The following is a 20,494-nucleotide window of genomic DNA, read 5'->3' on the forward strand; positions in this document are numbered from 1 at the left end:
ATTGTTATGATATTAATGAAGGTATAAACGCTAGCATTGGAAGGGAACGTGCAAGTGTAGAATAGTTCGACTGAAAGGTATGTAAGGCTAACCCTTCTTTCATAAGGCATGGTTCTTGGCCAAATTCCTAATTCCTCTATATGAGTATGTTGTCTTCACATGGTTGACATTCCGAGCTCATAAGCTCACGACCCTTGATATGTACTATGATTATACTACGTTCCTCGTATGACGAGTAAGTCTATAATGTAAATGTAACGATAATGATGAGGATAGTAATGATGATGAGAGTAAAATGAGACTAGAGATGCTTACGAGCTACAATATATGTATATGTATGCCTATGAAGGGCTATGATAAGGCCCCGAGCTTATGATGCCGGGTAAGACTATATGTATATGACTATGTATAAAGTATGTATACGATCACGAAACGCACGCACACCTCTGCAGATGGTATGGATAACCCTGATGCCTTGGTAGGGCCAGGTATGTATGACCTTGAGCCTTGGTTGGCCAAGCATGTGTAAGACACCGATCCTATGAGGTCGGGTATGCTATGTAAATGCTATGTATATGAAATGACTATGTATATAGTATGAATATAAATGTGATAAGACTATGTATAAGAATACGAATAAGGACATGTATACGAATATGAGCACAAGTATGGTACGAGTATTATTATGGGATACGAACGACGATGTATGCAAGTAAGCGACATGATGATGATGATATTACTGTCTCCCCTCCTATGATATTTCACATGATATCTATTATGCTTCTATATTGATGTTGATCATGCTTTACATACTCAGTACATTCTTCGTACTGACGTCTTTTTGTTTGTGGACGCTGCGTCATGCCCGCAGGTGCACAGGGAGACAGACTTGATCCATAGCTGCTTATTCAGAAATTGCATAGCAGCGCTCCATTTCTTTCGGAGCCGTAGCTTTTGGGTACTTATTATTTTGTGTATATAATTATGGGCATAGCGGAGTACTGTCCCGCTCATACGATATGTCATACTCTTAGAGGCTCGTAGTCATGTGTATGTGGGTAGAGATGTTCGGCCATGTCGGCCCATGTTTTGTATATCTTTTGTTAGCCACGTCGGCCTTGTACTTATGGTGTGGCCTAGATGCCTATGATATGTTAAATGATGATGGTCGTCTAATGGGATCAATATTATTAACGATAATAAAAGCACGAATTGACTTATGGTTCACCTAGATGTTATGTTATGTACGATAAGGGGGTGCTCGGGTGGGGTAGCACCGGGTGCTCGTCGCGGCCCCTAGACGGGTCGTGACAATTTCCATACTAATAATGTTCATAAATAATATTCATAAACAACTTGTACATTAAAATAATTTTTAGAAAATGGTCTCGCCCTTAACTTACCACGACTATCTCGAAATGTCCGAACGTACAAAATACGGGCTATAACAAGGTCTGTGGACATATGTGTGGGTTGTGTATGGGTTCTGTTCAGCTGTGTCTATACGATGTGCTGTGGTATGATGCTCGTCTATAGTGGCAGCCTTGTCGGCTTGCATATGATATTGTTATATGATGGCAGCCTTGTCGGCTTGCATATGATATTGTTATATGATGACAGCCTTGTCGGCTTGCGTATTATTTCATGATAAGATCGGTTGTGACTCCTCAAGGGACAGGTCGCCGAACATATATATATATATATACATTTATGCGATAGTTCCGAGACTATGATTTAGTCGTTATAAGTTCCATATGGTGTTGTTGTGAACTGAACACATAGCTAAAGAGTGTGAATACGAGTGCCCAGTTCGGGTACTTAGTCACGGCCTACGGGGTTGGGTCGTGGCAGGTCAGCTGACATATTATGATCTCATCCCGGACGCGGGATGCCCGGACACGGGATATATAGGTAATGGATCGGGCCGTACTTTCCTCGGCATTATATTGATACATGATGATATATGGATCGGGCTGTACGTTCCGCAACAATACACGATATGATGTTTATGAGTATGCATGCATGAATCCGCCTTAAGAGGCAATCCGTTACTGGTTACCTTCTTGTATTCACTTTATCTTCTTATTCTCTCATTTGTTTCTTGATGCATGCCTTACATACTCAGTACAATGCTCGTACTGACATCCTTTTCTTTGTGGATGCTGTGTTCATGCCCACAGGTAGACAGGGAGACGGTGCATACCCGTAGGAGCCATCTGCAGATTCACAGGAGCACTCCACTATTCCGGAGGTGCTATTCGGTTGATCCTTTTATGTATATTGGTATATGTCATCCAATAGAGGCTCGTAGATACTCGATGTGGGTTATGTGGTTCCATGACGTGGATAGTATGTATGTGTATGAGTATATTGAAATATGTTATTGAGTTAGAGCATTATATTTTGTAAAGAAAGCCAGATCATTTTTAAAGTTAACAAGGAATCGATGAATGATTGTTAAATGGGTTAAGGAAATGATAGCACGAGCGGTGCTCGGTGGTTAGCCCCAGGTACCCGTCACGGCCCCCAGCTGGGTCGTGACATGACCACTTTACAACTAGTTTTTCTCCCTATATTTTTTAGAATTATATTTATATTCAAAATAAAGTTATGTCTTGATTAAAAAATAGCACGCTTAAATCAAAACCTTAAAAAATAAAACACTTAAACCTTAAACAAAATTTACTTCGGGTTCCTTTTCAACTCCTAAAACGACGATCCGAACGTTTACGTATCCTTGATGTATTGAGCCTACATTATAGTACGCAGAAAAAAATATCATGTTCTATATAAAATATTGACGTTTCGGAGTCTTGACACACGACTAATCGTTGGTCAAAGTATGGAAAAAACACTAAGTGATGTAGAAAAAAGATTTATTAAATTAAGATGTTGCGATCTTTTTATGGAAAAAAACACTAAGTGTTCCTTAAGTGTGTTATTTTTTAATGCGTAACTTTATTTCGAATATGTTGCAAAAAAAAAAAAAAAAACGTAAATCGGATGTCCGAGCAGAAAAAACTGCGTATATTCGAAATAAAGTTACGCTTTAAAAAATAACACACTTAAATCTAAACCCTAAAAATAAAAAACTTTAAGCTAATGACAACAACTCTTCAAACAAAAATAGACGTCTATGTATATAAAACACTTAAACCTAAAGTTTACAAACAAAACTTACTTCGGGCACCTTTTCAACCCCTAAAATGATAATCCGAACGTTTACGTATCCTTGATGTATTGAGCCTACATTAATGTACGCTGAAAAAAATATCAGGTTCTATATAAAATATTGACATTTCAGAGTCTTGACACACGACTAATCATTGGTCAAAATATGGAAAAAAACGCTAAGTGTTGCAAAAAATAAAGTTGACCAATTTTTTTTTTTTTTGGGTACTATTTCTATAACGCAATATTTTACTGCGTTATAAAAAAAAAATTGACTGCTTCTATAACGCAGTAAAATACTGCGCTAAAGCAGTTAACGGCTCCGTCTCCGTGAACTGCTTTAGCGCAGTAAATTACTTCGCTAAAGGTAGGTTTGTAACTTTTTTTTTGTTAGGATATTTTGAGTCAAAAATGATTTTTTTTGGGGCATTTTGGTTTCGGACTAGTTAAATCTTCTCGTGTAAGTGTGCGGGTAGAAGATTCCAAAAGTACAAAGTCAAAATAGAAAGGGGAAAGGGACTGGGAGACACGTAATTGGAGAAAAGCAAGAGAAGATCGAAGATGGGTTGCTTGGATTGCTTCGATGGAGGCAGCAAAAGAGAGCAGAGAAGAGAAGAAGAACGGTTAGCCTCTGAAGAAGCCCGTGCCAGAGCTGCCGAAGCCGCCCAAAAAAGGCAATTCTTTCAATTTCTTTTCTTATCTATCTATCAACAGTTGACACCACGCGATTGATTGATGTATCGCCACATTTTCTTTGTTGGAATTTCTTAAAACTCACACCTTGCTTGATTATTCCCTCCATTTCAAGCCTTTTTAGCGATATGAAGGCTTTGGGAACTTTTGGGGATTCTAATGGATTTAATAATTTGCCTAGCCAAGTAGTTGTAATAATTAGAGTCTACAGAGGAGCCGACCCAGGTACAGTTGTTGTAATTAAATTTTAATAAAGTAGAACACATTCCATTAAAGGTCCATGGCAAGGCTGGCCAAGAAAGACAGAAAGACCTGTAGAGGGAAAGAAAAGACGAGAACTGGGCATATGTAACCAAAGGGGGAATAAGTATATATATATATATGGCCTATCTATGTCCTAATGTTATGAGTTACATAATTAAAGCTTATCTATGTACTGAAGAACTACATATCACCTACTACCCACCCAACCCCTCCTTAAATTGGAATTTTTAATCTATTATGAACTACAAATTTGCTCAGGGACGACTTGAAAAGTTAGCGTCCTAACTCTACTCATAAAGAAACTTACTTTGGGACTTGACTCATAATAATACTCCCTTCTTTCCATTTTATATTTCCTTATCAATACGGTTCAAAAAGAATGATATCAACGAAGCACGGCAGGCATGAGATATATGTACCTCCTAGGCAAAATACTTAAATGGGACAAGAGAGGCTTGTTCTCATCCTCCATAGAATATCTCACTCTTAAGTTGTTGAATTCATAGCATTACATTCGTATTATCTAGCTTCTTCTCACATTATCAGTTTACCTCTACGGCTTTACCAGATCTTTAGAATAAATTCTTTGAATTATCCAATATTGTTACAGGCAAGAACAATATGAAAAATCTGCTGCAGGTAGAGCAGCACGTGCACAAATGGCAGCTGCTGCCAAGAAAGCAACGAATACAAACCAAGGAGAATCAGTTCTTAAGGTACTGTACTCCGTTCTCTCTACTATGAGGTACTTAGGCTCAATACGTAGATGGCCCCTTAAACTTGTCTCATTTTTCCATTTAAACACCTGAACTAGAGGCCATACCTATTGAGCACCTAAACTTAAGTTGAAGTGTACCTATTAGACACCTCACATACAATCTTCCATAAAAGCACAAAGCGTGACTTTCAAATGTTGTGACATGGCAAATAAAACAAATCAAAATCTGACACCTCAATGCTGTGACATGGCAAATAAAACCAATCAAATGGTGACACCTGGGAAAGAAAACCTCTTTATCGCCCCTCCCCTACACTTGTCTACCTCTTTAAAATTCGTTGGGAGACTCATGGGACAAGCGCACCAGTATCAGTCGAACAAATGGGTCCTCTTCCGTAAAAATGGTTGGTGGTTCAACAAAGAGTGTTCGGGAAGTTGGCACTAGTTTTTATGGCTGGTGGGTGGCGGCTTTTCTTGTGGTTCGTAAATAGAGCTGTGATGGTTCAAAATGGTGATGACGGAGTATGGTTGGCCGGCGGTGGCCTTTTGGTTGTGGAGCAGTGGCGTTGAATGGTTGTGGTAGAGAGAAGGTGAAGGAGACAACAAAATAATTAATAAAATGAAAAACTAGCACTTTTCACGCTCTTAGAAGTGGTGTGATTCACACACCATGCCAAGTAAGCAGTATGTGTCTAATAGGACACTTTAAATTAGATTCAGGTGTTCAATAGGTACAACCTCTGGTTTAGGTGTCTAAATGGAAAAATGAGACAAGTTTAAGGGGCCATCTATGTATTCAGCCATATACTTATCATTTTTAATCATATCTACTTCTCATCTTAGTTAATTAAAAGGCATAATACATAAATAGGCCCTCAAACTTGGTCTCGGTTGGTAAGTTTGTCCTCTAACTTTAGGTGTGCATAAGTAGCCGCCTCAACTTGTCTCCACTTTGTCAGTTGAACACTCCAACTTACAAAATGATCATTTAGACACCTCCAAAATTTATATGTCACGTCAGCATTTGTGTTTACATGTTCAACTTTATACAAGTTGAGGTGCCTACTCGTGCACACTCAAAGTTGAAGGGCATACTTGCCAGCTGAGGCCAAGTTTGAGGGTCTGTTTACATATTTTCCCTAGTTAAAACACTACTCAAAGTTTTAGATTCCTCTATCATTGGTCCAAATCCTTTCTTTTGAGATTGATGCTTTACATGTCAAAGTGTAAATATTCAAAGATATATGAAAATAATACCTTGAGCTTTGATCCCGATTAAAATTATGTGGATGCAGTGGGCAATGGGATGAGCGTTAGCTCTCTTAGGTTGACATCTTCCATTCACTGTAAGTATCACGACTAACCAAATTTCTTACTCCTTTTTTTCCTTTTATGTGGCACTAATTCCTTTTTAATTTGTTCCTATAAGAATGACATCTTTCTATATTTGGATACAATTTAACTTTAAACTTTCCATCTACTCTTAATGATAAACTTTTATTGCCATAGAAAAGTTTATAGCATGTTTAAGATCACAAGTTCCAAAGGTTTTCATTTCTTTCTTAAATTCCGTCTGCAGTAATTCCGACACATAAAATGAAAGGAGTTTTGTTATATGGCCTCGCGCATTTGATGATTGAAACATACGTTTGCATGTGTGCACTTAACAATTTCGTTATGTCACTTAATGAATCATTATATTGTGGTACATTAACTTTTAAAAAATCTTTACCATCCAGACCTGCTAGTTCTATTTAGGATTGTCGATGATGTGGTAATGATTGTAGAATCTTGTGGAGTCAGTAGCATCTCAAGTGGGGATGTAACTAAGCATAATTGGCCTGCCAATATTCATGTCTCTTGTTGGTGCAGGTCTTTTATTTTTTGGTCCCATCCTTCATATGCCTCACAATAGTCCATCTTTAAATCAAACCGATCATAGCCTTTCTTCCAATGCCAGTGTTCCTCTTTCCAAGTTTTGGCGAGACATCTTAGCTATCTCTTCTTCCTCTCTTTTCTATAACAGATGACATAAAGTATTCCTCTTTGTATGAGAACTAAGTGCCTTCATTGTATCTTCTTTTAATGCTAGATTCTGTGACTCATATACAGGAGACACCAAGACTTGTTTAACTTTACTGAAGATCTTTCAAGTTATTTTACTTTTGCTATATTCGAGCTCTTCCACGGTGTAATGGTCTTTGTCATTAGAATTGTTTGGGTAGCTTCAGGACATTCCGGGGCTGCTTTTATTACTGCCTATAGATAAATCATGTACTTATAAATGGTACTTCAATTCATAAACCTTTAAAATAAGCTTAAGTTTCCTCAATTGAAATATGATGTCTGGCTGTTATGAAACTCAGCTTTAATATAGTAAAAAAATTGCATTTGTCCGTGGGTAACATATGCTAAGTTGGCATCTGTGTCAATATATTGATGGCAGACCAGAAATTTCTTTCTGGATAAATGGGGATACAAATCAAAAAACATGCTTGACTGCTCCTTCGCAAAAAGAATCATGTCGGCTGATGACTGAGGTTTTTCCGAAGTGAACTCTCCCTAGTGTACAAGTACAATATCTTTTAGGAAGCGTCTATCTGTGACAGCAAGTAGAAGAAGAGAGTTTTTGTGATTCGTATTGAAGCTTTTATTTTGTCCTACTCTTAGTTTTCATTTTCTTTTTCTTTTCTCCTTCTTCAGGTACTGAAGTCCTTATTAGAGTTGAAGTTTGATCTCCAACAATCTGTTTACGGTGAACAGTTGTAAATATTTTGCTCTTAATTAATTTAGTTTTTTCTCCAATCTATCTGTAAACTGAAATGAAAATAAGGTGGAACAAGTCTGACAATTTGTATTTCCATCTTCCACCAGTCAATTTGCTCTTCCTGTCTCCATTCATGCAACATTCTCTTGTTTGTGTACAGCAAAGTGCTTAAAGCAAACCTGTGATTCTTTTTCAGCAATAGGTTATGTTTGCTTTCCCTTTCTTTAGTTTTATGCAAAAGAAAAAGGTGCTTGCACTATAGAGGGCAACTATGATATCCTAGTTCGTTTCCTATTTGTGAAGTTACAAGTTACAACATCTGCTTTTGAATTTTGGGAAGGATGAACAGCAAACTGATATCTGTTTATTTCAATTTCATTCACCTGAAATAAGTACCTGATGTTTTTTCAGCCATGGCGGTCACCTTCAATTTACCTGATCTTTTCTGCAGATCTAAGCCTCATATTTTTTGGGCACCTGCAATTTTGTATGCAAAAAGCACACATATTGCTCCAAATTTTTTGCTTAATGTTCAGTATTCAAATAAAAGAATGAGGAAACATAGGGAAATATGAGGATTTAAGATAGGTTGTTCTTAGTTTCTAACTTTCCTCTTCCATGCGGTGATTACCTTGAAGTTAGGAAGAGTCATATTTTCTTGGTTCTTTGTTGCCTTGGCTTTGAGATTGTTCCCCCGAAGCGGTTGTAGAAGATGTCTAAAACAGCATTTGTTGGAGTACACGTAAAAGAAGCCATGATGATACTTCTAGTACTTTCTTTTCTGGGCTAATCAATGAGCATGGAGACGACCGCTAGGGGATAGTTTGGGCGAATCCTAAATCCAAACCGAAATTCGAATTCTTTGGGTTTTTAGTTTGGATTTTTAAATTATGGGTTGGACTTCGGATTTAAAAATTTTTTGGATATCAGATTTAGTATTCGAAAGTTTTATACTTTAGATTTAGCCCTACTCGTATTATATATGCTCAATATTAATTAGTCCAAAAGTCCAATAGAGACGCCCCTACCCATTAAATATTATGTTTAATATAGAATTTTCTACTAAATTAAATATAATATAACTTGCAAAGCTAGAGTTTAAGTACACAGCTTCCAATGAAACAGAGGGAATAATGTAGAACTAAACTATGTGACTTGATACCTTTTAGCTTAGTGGTAATAACTCTTTGCCGAATCCACATATTTGGCTTCACATTATGCTAAGACTTGTAACGTGGTAATTGGTGCACATGAATTTCGTTCCTAATAAGTCTGTCTTAAAGGCTCAAAAGTCAAAATAAAAAATCTGAAATATCCAAAGCGATTAACCCAAAACTGAACTTAAAAAATTCGATCCAAGCTTATTTAGATTGGATTTGAATTGTAATTTCTTCAATCCGAAAATTAAAAATCGAAATCGAAATTTTCTTACCCAATCTGTCGGCACGAACGCTCACCCCTAACAACCAAACCTATATCTTGGCTTGGTGACTCAATATTGTTTGTGTTAAGGTTTCTCTCTCACATGGAACATGTGATTTGCAGCCATGGTATGGTGGCCTTTCTCTTAGCCTTGTCCTAAAGTACAAAGTTTTTTCTTGGTTCAATGCTCGGTTATGATCAAGCATGCGACTTTCAGGTTGCTAAGTTAGAAGAAAAAGGATTTTGCATTCCTAAAATTTCACCATGCTTCTTGTTGAACTTGCTCGTGTGTGACTCTGTTTTCAACGAGCATCAATCAGAACTATAGGCATTGAAGGTCCACTCATAACATCAAGACTATTGAAGCTCCATTTCTTACTGCTGGTATTACATAAAAGGCAAAAGGGTCAAATTTACCCTCCAAGTATGGTTTATAGTTTAAATTTGCCCTCTGTCAAAGTTTGGAATCAAATTTGCCCTCCCCGTTAGGATACTTGATAAATTTGCCCTTATATGGATGAAAGTGTGACTTGGACTCCACAACACAAAAAAGATGGCCACGTCGGATCCACATCAGATCCATGTAAACTCCTCATTCTAACTGAGCAGACATGTGGCATCATCTGAATTAATGACCCAACCCACCTCTTAAAAACCTCATACCCGACCCAAAACCTATGACCCACCCGCCCATTTCCCCTCTTTAATTTTTACCCAAATAGTTTACTTGGCAATAGATCGAGCATGTGGTGGTAATTACATGAAAGTTTTGATTCCCACAACCCCAGACTTCAATCGCTACCATCTCAAGCGCCGGCGTGACTGCAGGGGTAATTGAGCATTGATTTTCTTCATTGTTAAGAAACGATAAGAGCAATAGAGAGCAAAGAAAAAGAGAGCAATAAAGGGTAGTGGGATTTTTTTGGGGGGTTTGCATAAGAGAAGGTGAAGGGATAGCCACAAGGGAACACAATCACACATATACACACTGGTATGGGATAGATACAGGGAATGTGTTCTTGGAATTGGATTGACGCCGGCATACACGGCTTCATCGCACCTCTTGTCGTTCCACCACATGATACCGTCGTTAACCCACCAGTCCATTACCGTACGCATCTCCAAACTACCCCTGTTCGCACCCTTGTTCCGTAACCCAGCTGAAATCAATGTTGTCCACCATTGAACCACCGCTCCAAAACACCCCTGTTTCAGCTTGTTCCTTTTATCTCGCTACATGTATTTTTAGCCGTAGAAATTACTTCCCTAGGCCTCAATGGATTGTTCCAAGCTGGATCCAACCTCCTATCATTGTTTTTGAGATCGCCGGAGAAAGAATTTTCTGACGAGCTGTAATAAAGTTGTTTTCGAGATTGATCCAACCTCCTATGTGTTCTTAGTTCTCTTCCACCTCTATTTATCTACCTCTTGGCTAAGACATGTGAAAACTTAGACCATAATCATCATTAATAGCAACATTTAAGAAGTTCTAGGTTATTGAAGACATTTAATTTATTTTTTTGTATTTTTAAACCCATCTTCAGCATGGTTTGCAGTTTGAAAAGAATAGCAGTTTTTAACGGGTTACGGGTTAAGAGAATTGGGTTTGGGAAACGGGTTTCCGGTTAAAAAGAGAATTGGGTTTGGGAGTCTACGTGGATCTAATGTGGAACCGACGTGGCTATCTTTTTAGTGCTGTGGAGTCCAAGTCACACTTCCATCCATATAAGGGCAAATTTATCAAGTATCCTAACGGGGAGGGCAAATTTGATCCCAAACTTTGACGGAGGGCAAATTTAAACTATAAACCATACTTGGAGGGTAAATTTGACCATTTTCCCTTACATAAAAATATGTAATTGATCCCATGTGTCTTTAGCTATTTCAGCTTGATTCAGAATGGTTAACTAGCTAGCTTGGATAGTAACCATATGTCAAAAACAAATCTTATATTTCCTAGACTAGAGACCCTTAGTTTACTCATTAATAATTAAATGGGTTTTACTGTCTATTCACTTGCTTAGAATTTTTAAACTGTAGCAAAAATAACACAAATTATTCAATTTAGTAAATGTATTAGGGAAAATTCGTAGAACACAACTGGACAAATGTCATGGAGATACGTGTTAACAGGGATGAGTCAGCACTCAAGTGCTTCTGGGGGCAATCAAATGACTCCGGAGGTTTGTAGAGATTTGTGTTCCCGGGGATCGAGAACCTGATGGAGCACCGGTTGAAGAGACCAACGGTCAACCGTTACAAAAAGACTTTGCACCTCCCACGGGATATTAATATGCATTATTATCATCTTTATTGTCCATCATTACTACGACGTTAATATGTAATATCAATGAGGGCATAATTCATGGAATATGTACCCCTAAGCCCAAGTATAAATAGGGCTATCACTTCACTGTAAGGACACAGGAGATACATAAAATACACACTTGATACTTGCCTTACTCTCTAGCTTTTCATTTCAATTTATCTTAGCAGTACTGCGACCAACAGGCTTGCCCTGATATTCTAGCTCAAGGCTTATGTTACACCTCGAAAAATTTCATGTCGTTGTATGGTAGATAGACTAATGTCGGGTGAGAAGTATATGATGTTTCTACAAGTAAGAAGTAGTACTTAACGGTTCTAATTAAGATTCCAAAGACGTTTGAAGCAAGAGAAGAGAGTTCGTTGAAGAATGTTAAGTATAAGTCGTGTTTGGAAGGGTTTTGCAAAGTACCGAACTAAGGTTGACTTAGTGATGTCTTGAAGAAGAGTTATAATGCTCTTTAGATTGCTAATGAAGTACTAAACAAGTGCCAAGAAGGTTCCATAAGGATTGGAGATCAAACGAAACGACGAGATGAACTTCGAAAAATTGGAGTTATAAACTTATACGGTCCGTATAACTTTATACGGTCCGTATAACCCCAAACAGGAAAGCAAAATCCCTGATGGTGAAATACGGTCACTTATACGGATCGTGTAACATTATACGGACCGTATAAGGGTCCGTATAACACCCGACGGGCTGAATAATTTTCAAGTATATAAACATGTTACCACTTCTAAAATTTCATTCTTCCAACTTCTCCACTTCTCTCCAACTCTCTAGAATATTCCACACACTTCATTTACAAGAACTCAAGGGAAATCAAAGATCAAAATCATCAATCCAAGGAAATCAAGTGCAAGGGAGTTCTCTAGGGTTGTGGGAAGTCAAGAATCTCTTAGAAGTTGAAGCTAGGGTTTTCTTCAAGTGAGGCAACTCCATCCAAAACCTGTTCCTACACTATCAAAGGTGAGTTTTATGATCATTTCATGTTATTTGGAATATTGAGCGGTTGAAAGACTAGGATTATGGAATAAGGTAGAACCTAGAGCTTAAATGTGGAAGTGATGGTGTTCTTGAATAATAGTTGACACGAATCATAACTCTTGAGATATTATGAGTATAAGCTTGTTATAAATAATATTAAGAATGTTGGAGAAGCATGATATGTGAATGAATACGATGTTGGGTGATCACCATGGTTATGGATGACTTTGAGAGGAAATTGTAAGAATTGAATAATGTCGAGCTTGACAAAGTTATTGGTTATGATATTATTAATGTTGTTATCGATGTTGGGAGTTGTTATAGCCTATGGAGGAAGTTGTAGAAACAAAGGAGATGCTGCTTAATTTTCGTTAGCTTTAGCTTAAGCTTAAGTATGTTTCCGATTATCTAATCGTAGTACGAATTCCTTTGAATGTATAATTACGAACTTGGAAGGAAGCATTTAGTCGGCAAGTTAGAGAGGTGAAAAGGTATGTAAGGCTGGTCCCTTCTTTTTCTAAGGCATGATTCTTATGGCATGACTTCCTTTGTATTTCCATGACGTTCCTACATTCCTGAAACTATGAGTCTATGTTTATAAAGAGCTTCCCATGAGATGAAGATAGGAGATATGTTACGAAGATGATAATGATGATGATGAGTCTACGTCTAGAGATTCTAAAGCTTATGATGGGATATTCCTATAAAGTTAATGACCCTTATATGACTCCTTGATATTGTTCATTGTTGCTAGACTCACCTTATACTGTTAGTTCCTTCAAAGTGAGACCTGATGCTTCTGATTACTCCATAAAGGAATCGGGGGTGCTCGACCTTATGTCACCCCGATAGAATTATAGTATTTACCCGATTTCTAATGCATGTGTTATGATAAGTATATAATGATGAGATAACACCGTGCCTAGATGGCCGAGCATGACACCACGAAGGCGGGCTGCGTATGATTACACCGTGCCTGAAGAGCCAGACATGACACCGCTAGTGGGCGACGTGTGATGGTAACCCGGACGCGGGTTAACGATGATGGTATAGTTGATATGCATAATGTGTGTTTTCCATTAAAAGCTAAGCAGGTTATATCTTCGCTTCATGTTTCTGTCACGACCCGACTAGGGCCATGACGGGTACCCGGGGCTAACCACCGAGCACCACTCGTTCTATTACTCATTCTGCGTACAATCATATTTCTTATGCTCATAATCGTAGGAAAAACCATTTTTCATTGGAAACATATTTACTTTTATATACATAAGCCCTTCGGCTATCAAAATAATATACATACAATAATAACATCGTGAGACCATGCTACCCCCACATACGTATCTACGAGCCTCTACTAGAATACTAGACATATGGACGGGACAGGACCCCGTCGTGCCCAAAACATATATGCACACTAAACAGTAAATCAATGGCACCTTCGGAATAATGGAGTGCTCTCAAAAGTCTGCTTATCGGCCTCTATTAATCTGGGTCGCCTCCCTGTCTACCTGTGGGCATGAACACAGCGTTCAAAGAAAACGAACGTCAGTACGAATATTGTACTGAGTATGTAAGGCGTGAATGAAATGAACATAATAGAGAAATCATAAGACATAAGGGGAAGATATAACCTGCGTAACTTTTTAGGGAGGATACCTTTCATGCCTATATCATATATTATATAATCGTAGTACATGTATCATCGTAGCGCATACATCATTGTATCATATATATATATATCATAACACCGTATCTGCTCATACACATTAAGCATTATCCGTATTCGGCCACGTAGTGGCTCGACAATATCCGTATTCGGCCACGTAGTGGCTCGACAATATCACATACATGTCTTCCGTACCCGGCCATAACAAGGCTCAGTATATCTCATCATCATCATTGCCATCACATACATCTCATAAGCTTATCATAACTTTTCATAAAGCATGCATTTGAATTTAAAGACAACCTATGAAAATCATATCATATTCGTAGCATGAACTTCGTAAAAATATCATATGATAAGCTTTATAATCTCTAAACTTAGGTTCATCATTACCATTATCTTATCTATAGCATATCTCCTACCTTTATCTCATATGAAACCCCCTATGAACATAGACTCGTAATTTTTCGGAACATTGGTCATAGAACATGCATTAGAGCTTATAGAAAATTTATAACAATGTCGGGGTGACATAAGGTCGAGAACCCCCGACTACATTTGGAGTAATCATATTCATCATATCTCTCCTTGAAGGAACTAGCATTTTAAGGTGAGTGTACACCATGAACAACATCAAGGGATCGTAAGTAGGATCTTTAACTTCATAGGCATCATATCTTGCTTTAGAATCTCTAGGCTTAAACTTACCATCATTATTATCGCATTCATGACATATTTCTCATCTTTATCTCATAAGAGGCTCTTTATCAATATAGTCTCATAATTCCCGGAATGTAAGAAAATCATGGAGAGGTAGAGAAATAATATCATAGGAATCATATAAGGATCATTAGCTTCGTAGGAATATCGTATCATGAGCTTTAGGACTTCTAGACGTAGATTCCTCATCGTTATTGTCATACTCTTAACGTATCTCTTTTCTTTATCTTGTATGAAGCTCTTTATACTCGTAGACTCATAGTTTTCGATACGTAGGAAAATCACAGAAAGATAGGAGGATTCATACCATAAGAGTCATGCCTTAGAAAGAAAGGACTAGCCTTACATACCTCTTTCGTTTAATAATTTCCATCGCTTGATTGTTCTCCTTCAATGCTCACGTTTCTACCTTCAAGTGAATTCGCATTCACATTAGCTAATCGATTATATGAACGTGCTTACTAAGGCTAGAGAAAATTGGGCAGCATTTCCTTTGTTTATACAACCTTCCCCATATTGTATATCAACTCCCAAACATTTATAATAACATTCACAATATCATAACCAACAATCTTCATTCATCTACACTACCCTCATTTCACAATTCCACTTCAATTCATCCATAATCATGGTCATAGTATACTAGTATGTTTTTTCACATATAATGGGCAGCATTTCCTTTGTTTATACAACCTTCCCCATGTCCTTAATATCATTTATAACATAACCATATCACATCACATCAAGAATCATGACTCAATTCAAGCTATTACTCAAAATGACACTATTCCCACATTTATGACCCATTTTTTTTTCTATATTCTTCTACAACCCAAGTGTTTCAACTTTCAAATACCTTAAACAACATGGAAATACCATAAATCTTACCTTAGATGTTGTAGGAATAATCTTTTGATGGAAATACTTCACTTGAGCCAAAACCCTAGTTCATCTCCAATGAAATTTCTTGGCTTGGATGATCTTTAATGAGTTTCTTACACTTGATTCCCTTGAATTTATGAGATTGATCATGAATATCCCTTGAATTCTTATGGGAGAAGTGTTTTAGAGAGTTCTAGAGAGAAGGGGTGTGAAAGGGAAATGAAATGAAATGAACTTGGTCCCTTATTAAATATGTTATATCCCGTATTTTTGAACCTCGGAGCATCTGCTGGGGTGGGGCCCACATACCGAGATTTTTTTTGGAACATCTGAAAAGTCATATGAATCACATATGTAAAGTTAAACACAACTCATGAAGTACCTTTGGACCAAATCAAAGTGGAAACCCTCCAAACGAATATTTTTTAAGAAAACGTTTTCGGGTGACCTGACTTTGGGGGGCAAAAACTGTATTGTAAGTTTGGAATTTCGAAAATACCTTGAAATAGAAGTTGTAGATAATTGAATTATCTTTCCATCCATAGGTCGTGGGTTCCCAGGTGACGTCGGTACAAGGAGATATGAACGTTTTAAGGTCGAAAGGTCAGTGGGCTAGGCCCAACTCGGGACCAACCGAGTTGGCCCAAAAAAATGAAAAAAAAATTCAGGCCCAAGTGAGGAGCCATTCGGCCATGGTCCATAAAAAGGATCCAAGCCCATGGAATTAAGTCATATGGTCAATGAATAAAAGACCACATAATCATCCAAATTCCATAGAACTTTCAAGAGAAAGAATAGGAGGAAAAACAAGAGAAAAACAAGAACAAAAAGAGGGCATTTCGGGTTTGGCCATAGAAAAATCACCCCTCAAAATCTTGCCTCTAAAATTATTTTCTTGTTGAATTCCTACTAAATTAAGTGTCCTCTACAACTTGGTGTAATTGTTTTGGAAGAAGGAGCACTTATTTCTTCAAGTTGACAACTTGTTCAAGTGAAGAAGTTTGTAGAAAAAGGTAAGAATCAATTCCTTTTTCTTATGTTATGAAGGTTTGTTTATGTTGTGGTATGTGGAAATGAGTAGAAATTATGGAAATAAGGAAGTTTGCAAAGTGGGTATGTATATATATATGTAGCCATGGGTGTATATATGTTGTATACATATATGAGTTGAATTTTATGTTGCATTCTAGTTGTGGTTATGATGGAAATTATATTGGGAATGAAAGTTGAATGAATTTTGGTTGAAGTTGGAATGTAGATGATTATGTCACTTTAGAATAATTTTGTGATATTATGGAAATGAAGTTGTTAAGATGTGAATTATGATTATGGTTGATGAATTTGGAAGTTGGAAACTTGTTATGAAGTTGTATGCCAAAGATTTGATGTTTTGCATAAGTTATGATTTTGGCGGAAGATTGTATATCATGTATATCGAGTGTATATCTTAAGGAAAACGATATGAAATGTTTCTAGAACTATATGGTGATGATCATGATGGTTGTTGAATATGAAATTATTGATCTTAGTTGAAAGTTGGGTTGAATTGAAGATTATGTCAACTTGTGAGAAAAATGACTAGTTGAAGGATATTTGTGTTTTTAATGTTCATTGTTGATATTGTTGTTGTCGTTTGGGTTGTTGTTGATGATTTATAGCCGAGTTGAATTCTCGGGGTGTCATATGTATAGGGGAAGTGCTGCCGAAATTTCGGTAGCCAAATATGCTTAAAGTTGAAATAATGGCATTAATAATTCACAATTGGTAAACTTGACCAATTGCAGTTTTTCGACGAAACGGGAAGTGAGTTTGGAAAGGCTTAAGGAGCGCGAAAGGTATGTAAAGCAACCCCAATTCTTCCCTTGGCATGCCCCTAGTGTGTTAGGGTCGGATCCGGGCCTCGAAGGACCTCTTGGCCCTCGGAATCCGCAAGACAAAATTTCAGTTTTTCCTTCAGTAGAATTGAACCATTTTGATACGCTTTTTCTGAAATTATGCAATTTTGCTCTAAATTATTCAGAAAATCATAGAATGTTTGTATAACCTTTTTAGGTGATACTATATGCTTAGAGGGCACAATTCGAGCCCGCCGCCTTGGTTGTCCCAAGGCGGGCCCGCTATTTACGGTTTTGCCGCTAATGTGTTAAAGCTTCCTTTTTAAGCGATTTTTGAAAGAAATGTTTTAATTACCCTACTAATCGCTTAACGAATATTATTTTAAATATTCTGTTAAATATTATAAATTATTTTGACACTCGGAATGACTTCGGGAAAGTTATACTTCTGTAATTTATTATGATATCCGAAATACATTTATTATGATTCCGTCCGACCCCATTGGATTTGTTTGTCTTTGATACGCTTCATCGAGTCTTGAAAACATTTATTATATTTTTAAATTGCATTAGTCTCTCACTACTCCATTCGTGGATGTCCCAATGTTTCCCACACTGAGCCCGGGCCAGGATATGTTGTCAAGCGTAATTCTCTGCATTGTTCGCCGCGTCCCGATGTGAGGGGGCAGGTATACGCGTACATGGGTCTGTGGAGTATGATGTGCCATGTCCGCCTATTCTGTTCTGATCTGTTATGGCCATTCTGATATGACATTATATGATACGGGGCCACGCCCCTTTTTCTGATTCCTCTGTATAGTGGCACCAGCGTCGGGAGGGTGGCCACATTCTGTCTGCCGAGTCCCGTGTCAGGGACCGGATATGATATGATATGACATATGTTTCTGTACGCATTCTGTCTGTTTTGGAAATATGCATTTGACACTCTGGATTCTGTACTCATTTTCTGTAACCATTATGATTTGACTTCTGTGATTCCGCTTTACATATTCAGTACATATTTCGTACTGACCCCCTTTCTTCGGGGGCTGCGTTTTCATGCCGCGCAGGTACTGACGACAGGTTCGTTGATCCACACGTTTAGGATCCTATTTCTGCTATTTGGGGCGCTCTCTTCTACAGAGCCCATCTTTTGGTACAGTCTGTCACTGCTATCTGGATATGTACTTTGTTCAGGGTATGACGGGGCCCTGTCCCGTCTTATGATTATGATATGTTCTGTAGAGGTCTGTGGATACATCTGTGTGGGTTCTGTACATATGTTTGGGATATTCTGTTCTGTGATGGCCTTATCGGCCTATGTGTGCCAAGTCTGCTTTTCTGCTAAGTTCTGTAGAGACCACTAATATTATTATTATATTATTATTCTGTTAATATGCTAATTTGGGGTATCGGGTACGTATAGGTGCCCAGCTCGGGCACTGGTCGCGGCCCACGGGGTTGGGTCGTGACAAAATACACAAAATCTAACCCGACCAGTTTCTACGGACCAACATACGGTCCGTATAAATTATACTGACCGTATGTCTGGCCGTAGATTTGGTCCAGAGAGGGATGCTAGTCTGGGCTGATTATACTGTTATATCCCGTATTTCGTACGTTCGGATATCCCAAAGTAGTCGTGACGAAGTAAAGGGAATGACCATTTTCAAAAATTTATTATAATGTATAAGTTGTTGTGAATATTATTTACGAACATTGGTAGTATGGAAATAGTGAGGAAGACTAAGGGTAAAAAAGAAAATTCGCGAAAAGGGTTCATGGAAAATATTGCGAAGGACTAAGGGCAAAATGGGAATTTCACAAAAAATATCAAGAATGTTCTTGAAGGGCCCTTGGCCGTGTGGCATGCCCCTATATGTCCACATTTTTATTAATTAATAAGGGCTAATGGTAAATTATAACAACATAAGGGGCAAAGCTTGCCAAAGAAGACATTAGTCTTCTTTGTTAAAATTTCAAGAAAACTCTAGAAAAAAAAAATGACAAATAAGTCATCTTTGCCACCAAATTAAGAAGAATCTAGAGATGGATAGGTGGCCACATAAGATTGGAGAAGACTATATATATATATATAAAAGGAGAGGACAAATTCATCAATTTGGAGAGTTGAAGAAACTAAGAAAAAAGAAGACACTTTGGAAGAAAAACAAAGGGCCAATTTCGGCCAAGCTTGGAGGAAACAAGAACTTTGGAAAAATTTCTCAAAAATTACTCTCTACTAATTGGAAGGTCCCTAACAAGGAGAAGAGGTCATTGGAACAAGTAGAACATTTATTGTTGCAAGATCAACATTCTAGCCAAGTGGGAAATTGAAGAAAAAAGGTAAGAACTTAATCTTCTTTTATATTTTATGTATGGTTGTATATGTTGTGGTGTGTAGGAGTGAATGGAACTCATGAAGATTATGAAAATATGGATGTTGAATAGTTGTCCGTGTATATGTAGTTGTGGCCGTGTGGTCATAGTGTGATTTGGAAGAGAATGGATTAATTCTATGTAGTATGTTAGTTGTTGTTGCAATGTATGGAAAAGGATGGAAATTCATGAAAATAGGGGTGTAGTTGTGGCCGAGAATGCTATTGTGTGGTAAGCTATGATGAATTGATTTCATGTAATATTCTAGTCGATGTCGTTGCGGATTCTATGATATTATATGAAGGTTTAAAGGGTTGGAACGAAATGGAAATTGGTTGTAGATTGGTGGAGAAGTTAATGTAATATTAGTATGCTTCTTTATGTTTGTATGAATATGATGTTAGCAATGCATGGTTTTAATGTGGGTTATGAATCTAGAATAAAAATGTGTGGTTACACTTTTGTTGAAGTTTTCGGGTAGCATTAAATCATTGTGAATATTGTGAATGTTGTCGGACTATGTAGGAAGAGCGCTTAATGTTAGAATGTATTCTTGAATTGATTATTGACGTTATAGCTTGGTTGTTGGTTGGGTTGCTGTTGAATTGGGCCGAGCCATATTCTCGGGGGTGGCATATTACAGGGGAAATGCTGCCGA

The 20,494-nt window shown here is 37.6% G+C and overlaps 1 protein-coding gene across 2 annotated transcripts; it reads left to right on the top strand.

Annotated features, from left to right (window-relative positions):
* Nucleotides 1-3,642: 3,642 nt before the first annotated feature.
* Nucleotides 3,643-7,812, top strand: LOC132617819 (uncharacterized). Of its 2 annotated transcripts, none has more exons than XM_060332893.1 (4): nucleotides 3,643-3,845; nucleotides 4,739-4,873; nucleotides 6,142-6,192; nucleotides 7,550-7,812. In XM_060332893.1, the coding sequence occupies exons 1-3, from the start codon at nucleotides 3,733-3,735 to the stop codon at nucleotides 6,161-6,163; spliced, it is 270 nt and encodes an 89-aa protein (XP_060188876.1). In that variant the 5' UTR covers nucleotides 3,643-3,732; the 3' UTR covers nucleotides 6,164-6,192; nucleotides 7,550-7,812. The 2 variants fall into 2 exon arrangements, with proteins under 2 accessions (XP_060188876.1, XP_060188877.1); XM_060332894.1 differs by having other exon boundaries at nucleotides 3,647-3,845; nucleotides 4,739-4,844.
* Nucleotides 7,813-20,494: the final 12,682 nt, after the last annotated feature.

This window comes from Lycium barbarum, chromosome 11 (assembly GCF_019175385.1).
Source record: "Lycium barbarum isolate Lr01 chromosome 11, ASM1917538v2, whole genome shotgun sequence".
NCBI classification, from domain to species: Eukaryota; Viridiplantae; Streptophyta; class Magnoliopsida; order Solanales; family Solanaceae; genus Lycium; species Lycium barbarum.

Bases quoted from the DNA above. Each gene is read 5' to 3' on its own strand.
- LOC132617819 (XM_060332893.1), top strand. From the start codon at position 3,733: ATGGGTTGCTTGGATTGCTTCGATGGAGGCAGCAAAAGAGAGCAGAGA. The intron at 3,846-4,738 runs GCAATTCTTTCA...ATATTGTTACAG, and splicing joins GCCGAAGCCGCCCAAAAAAG to GCAAGAACAATATGAAAAAT. The intron at 4,874-6,141 runs GTACTTAGGCTC...ATGTGGATGCAG, and splicing joins TCCGTTCTCTCTACTATGAG to TGGGCAATGGGATGAGCGTT.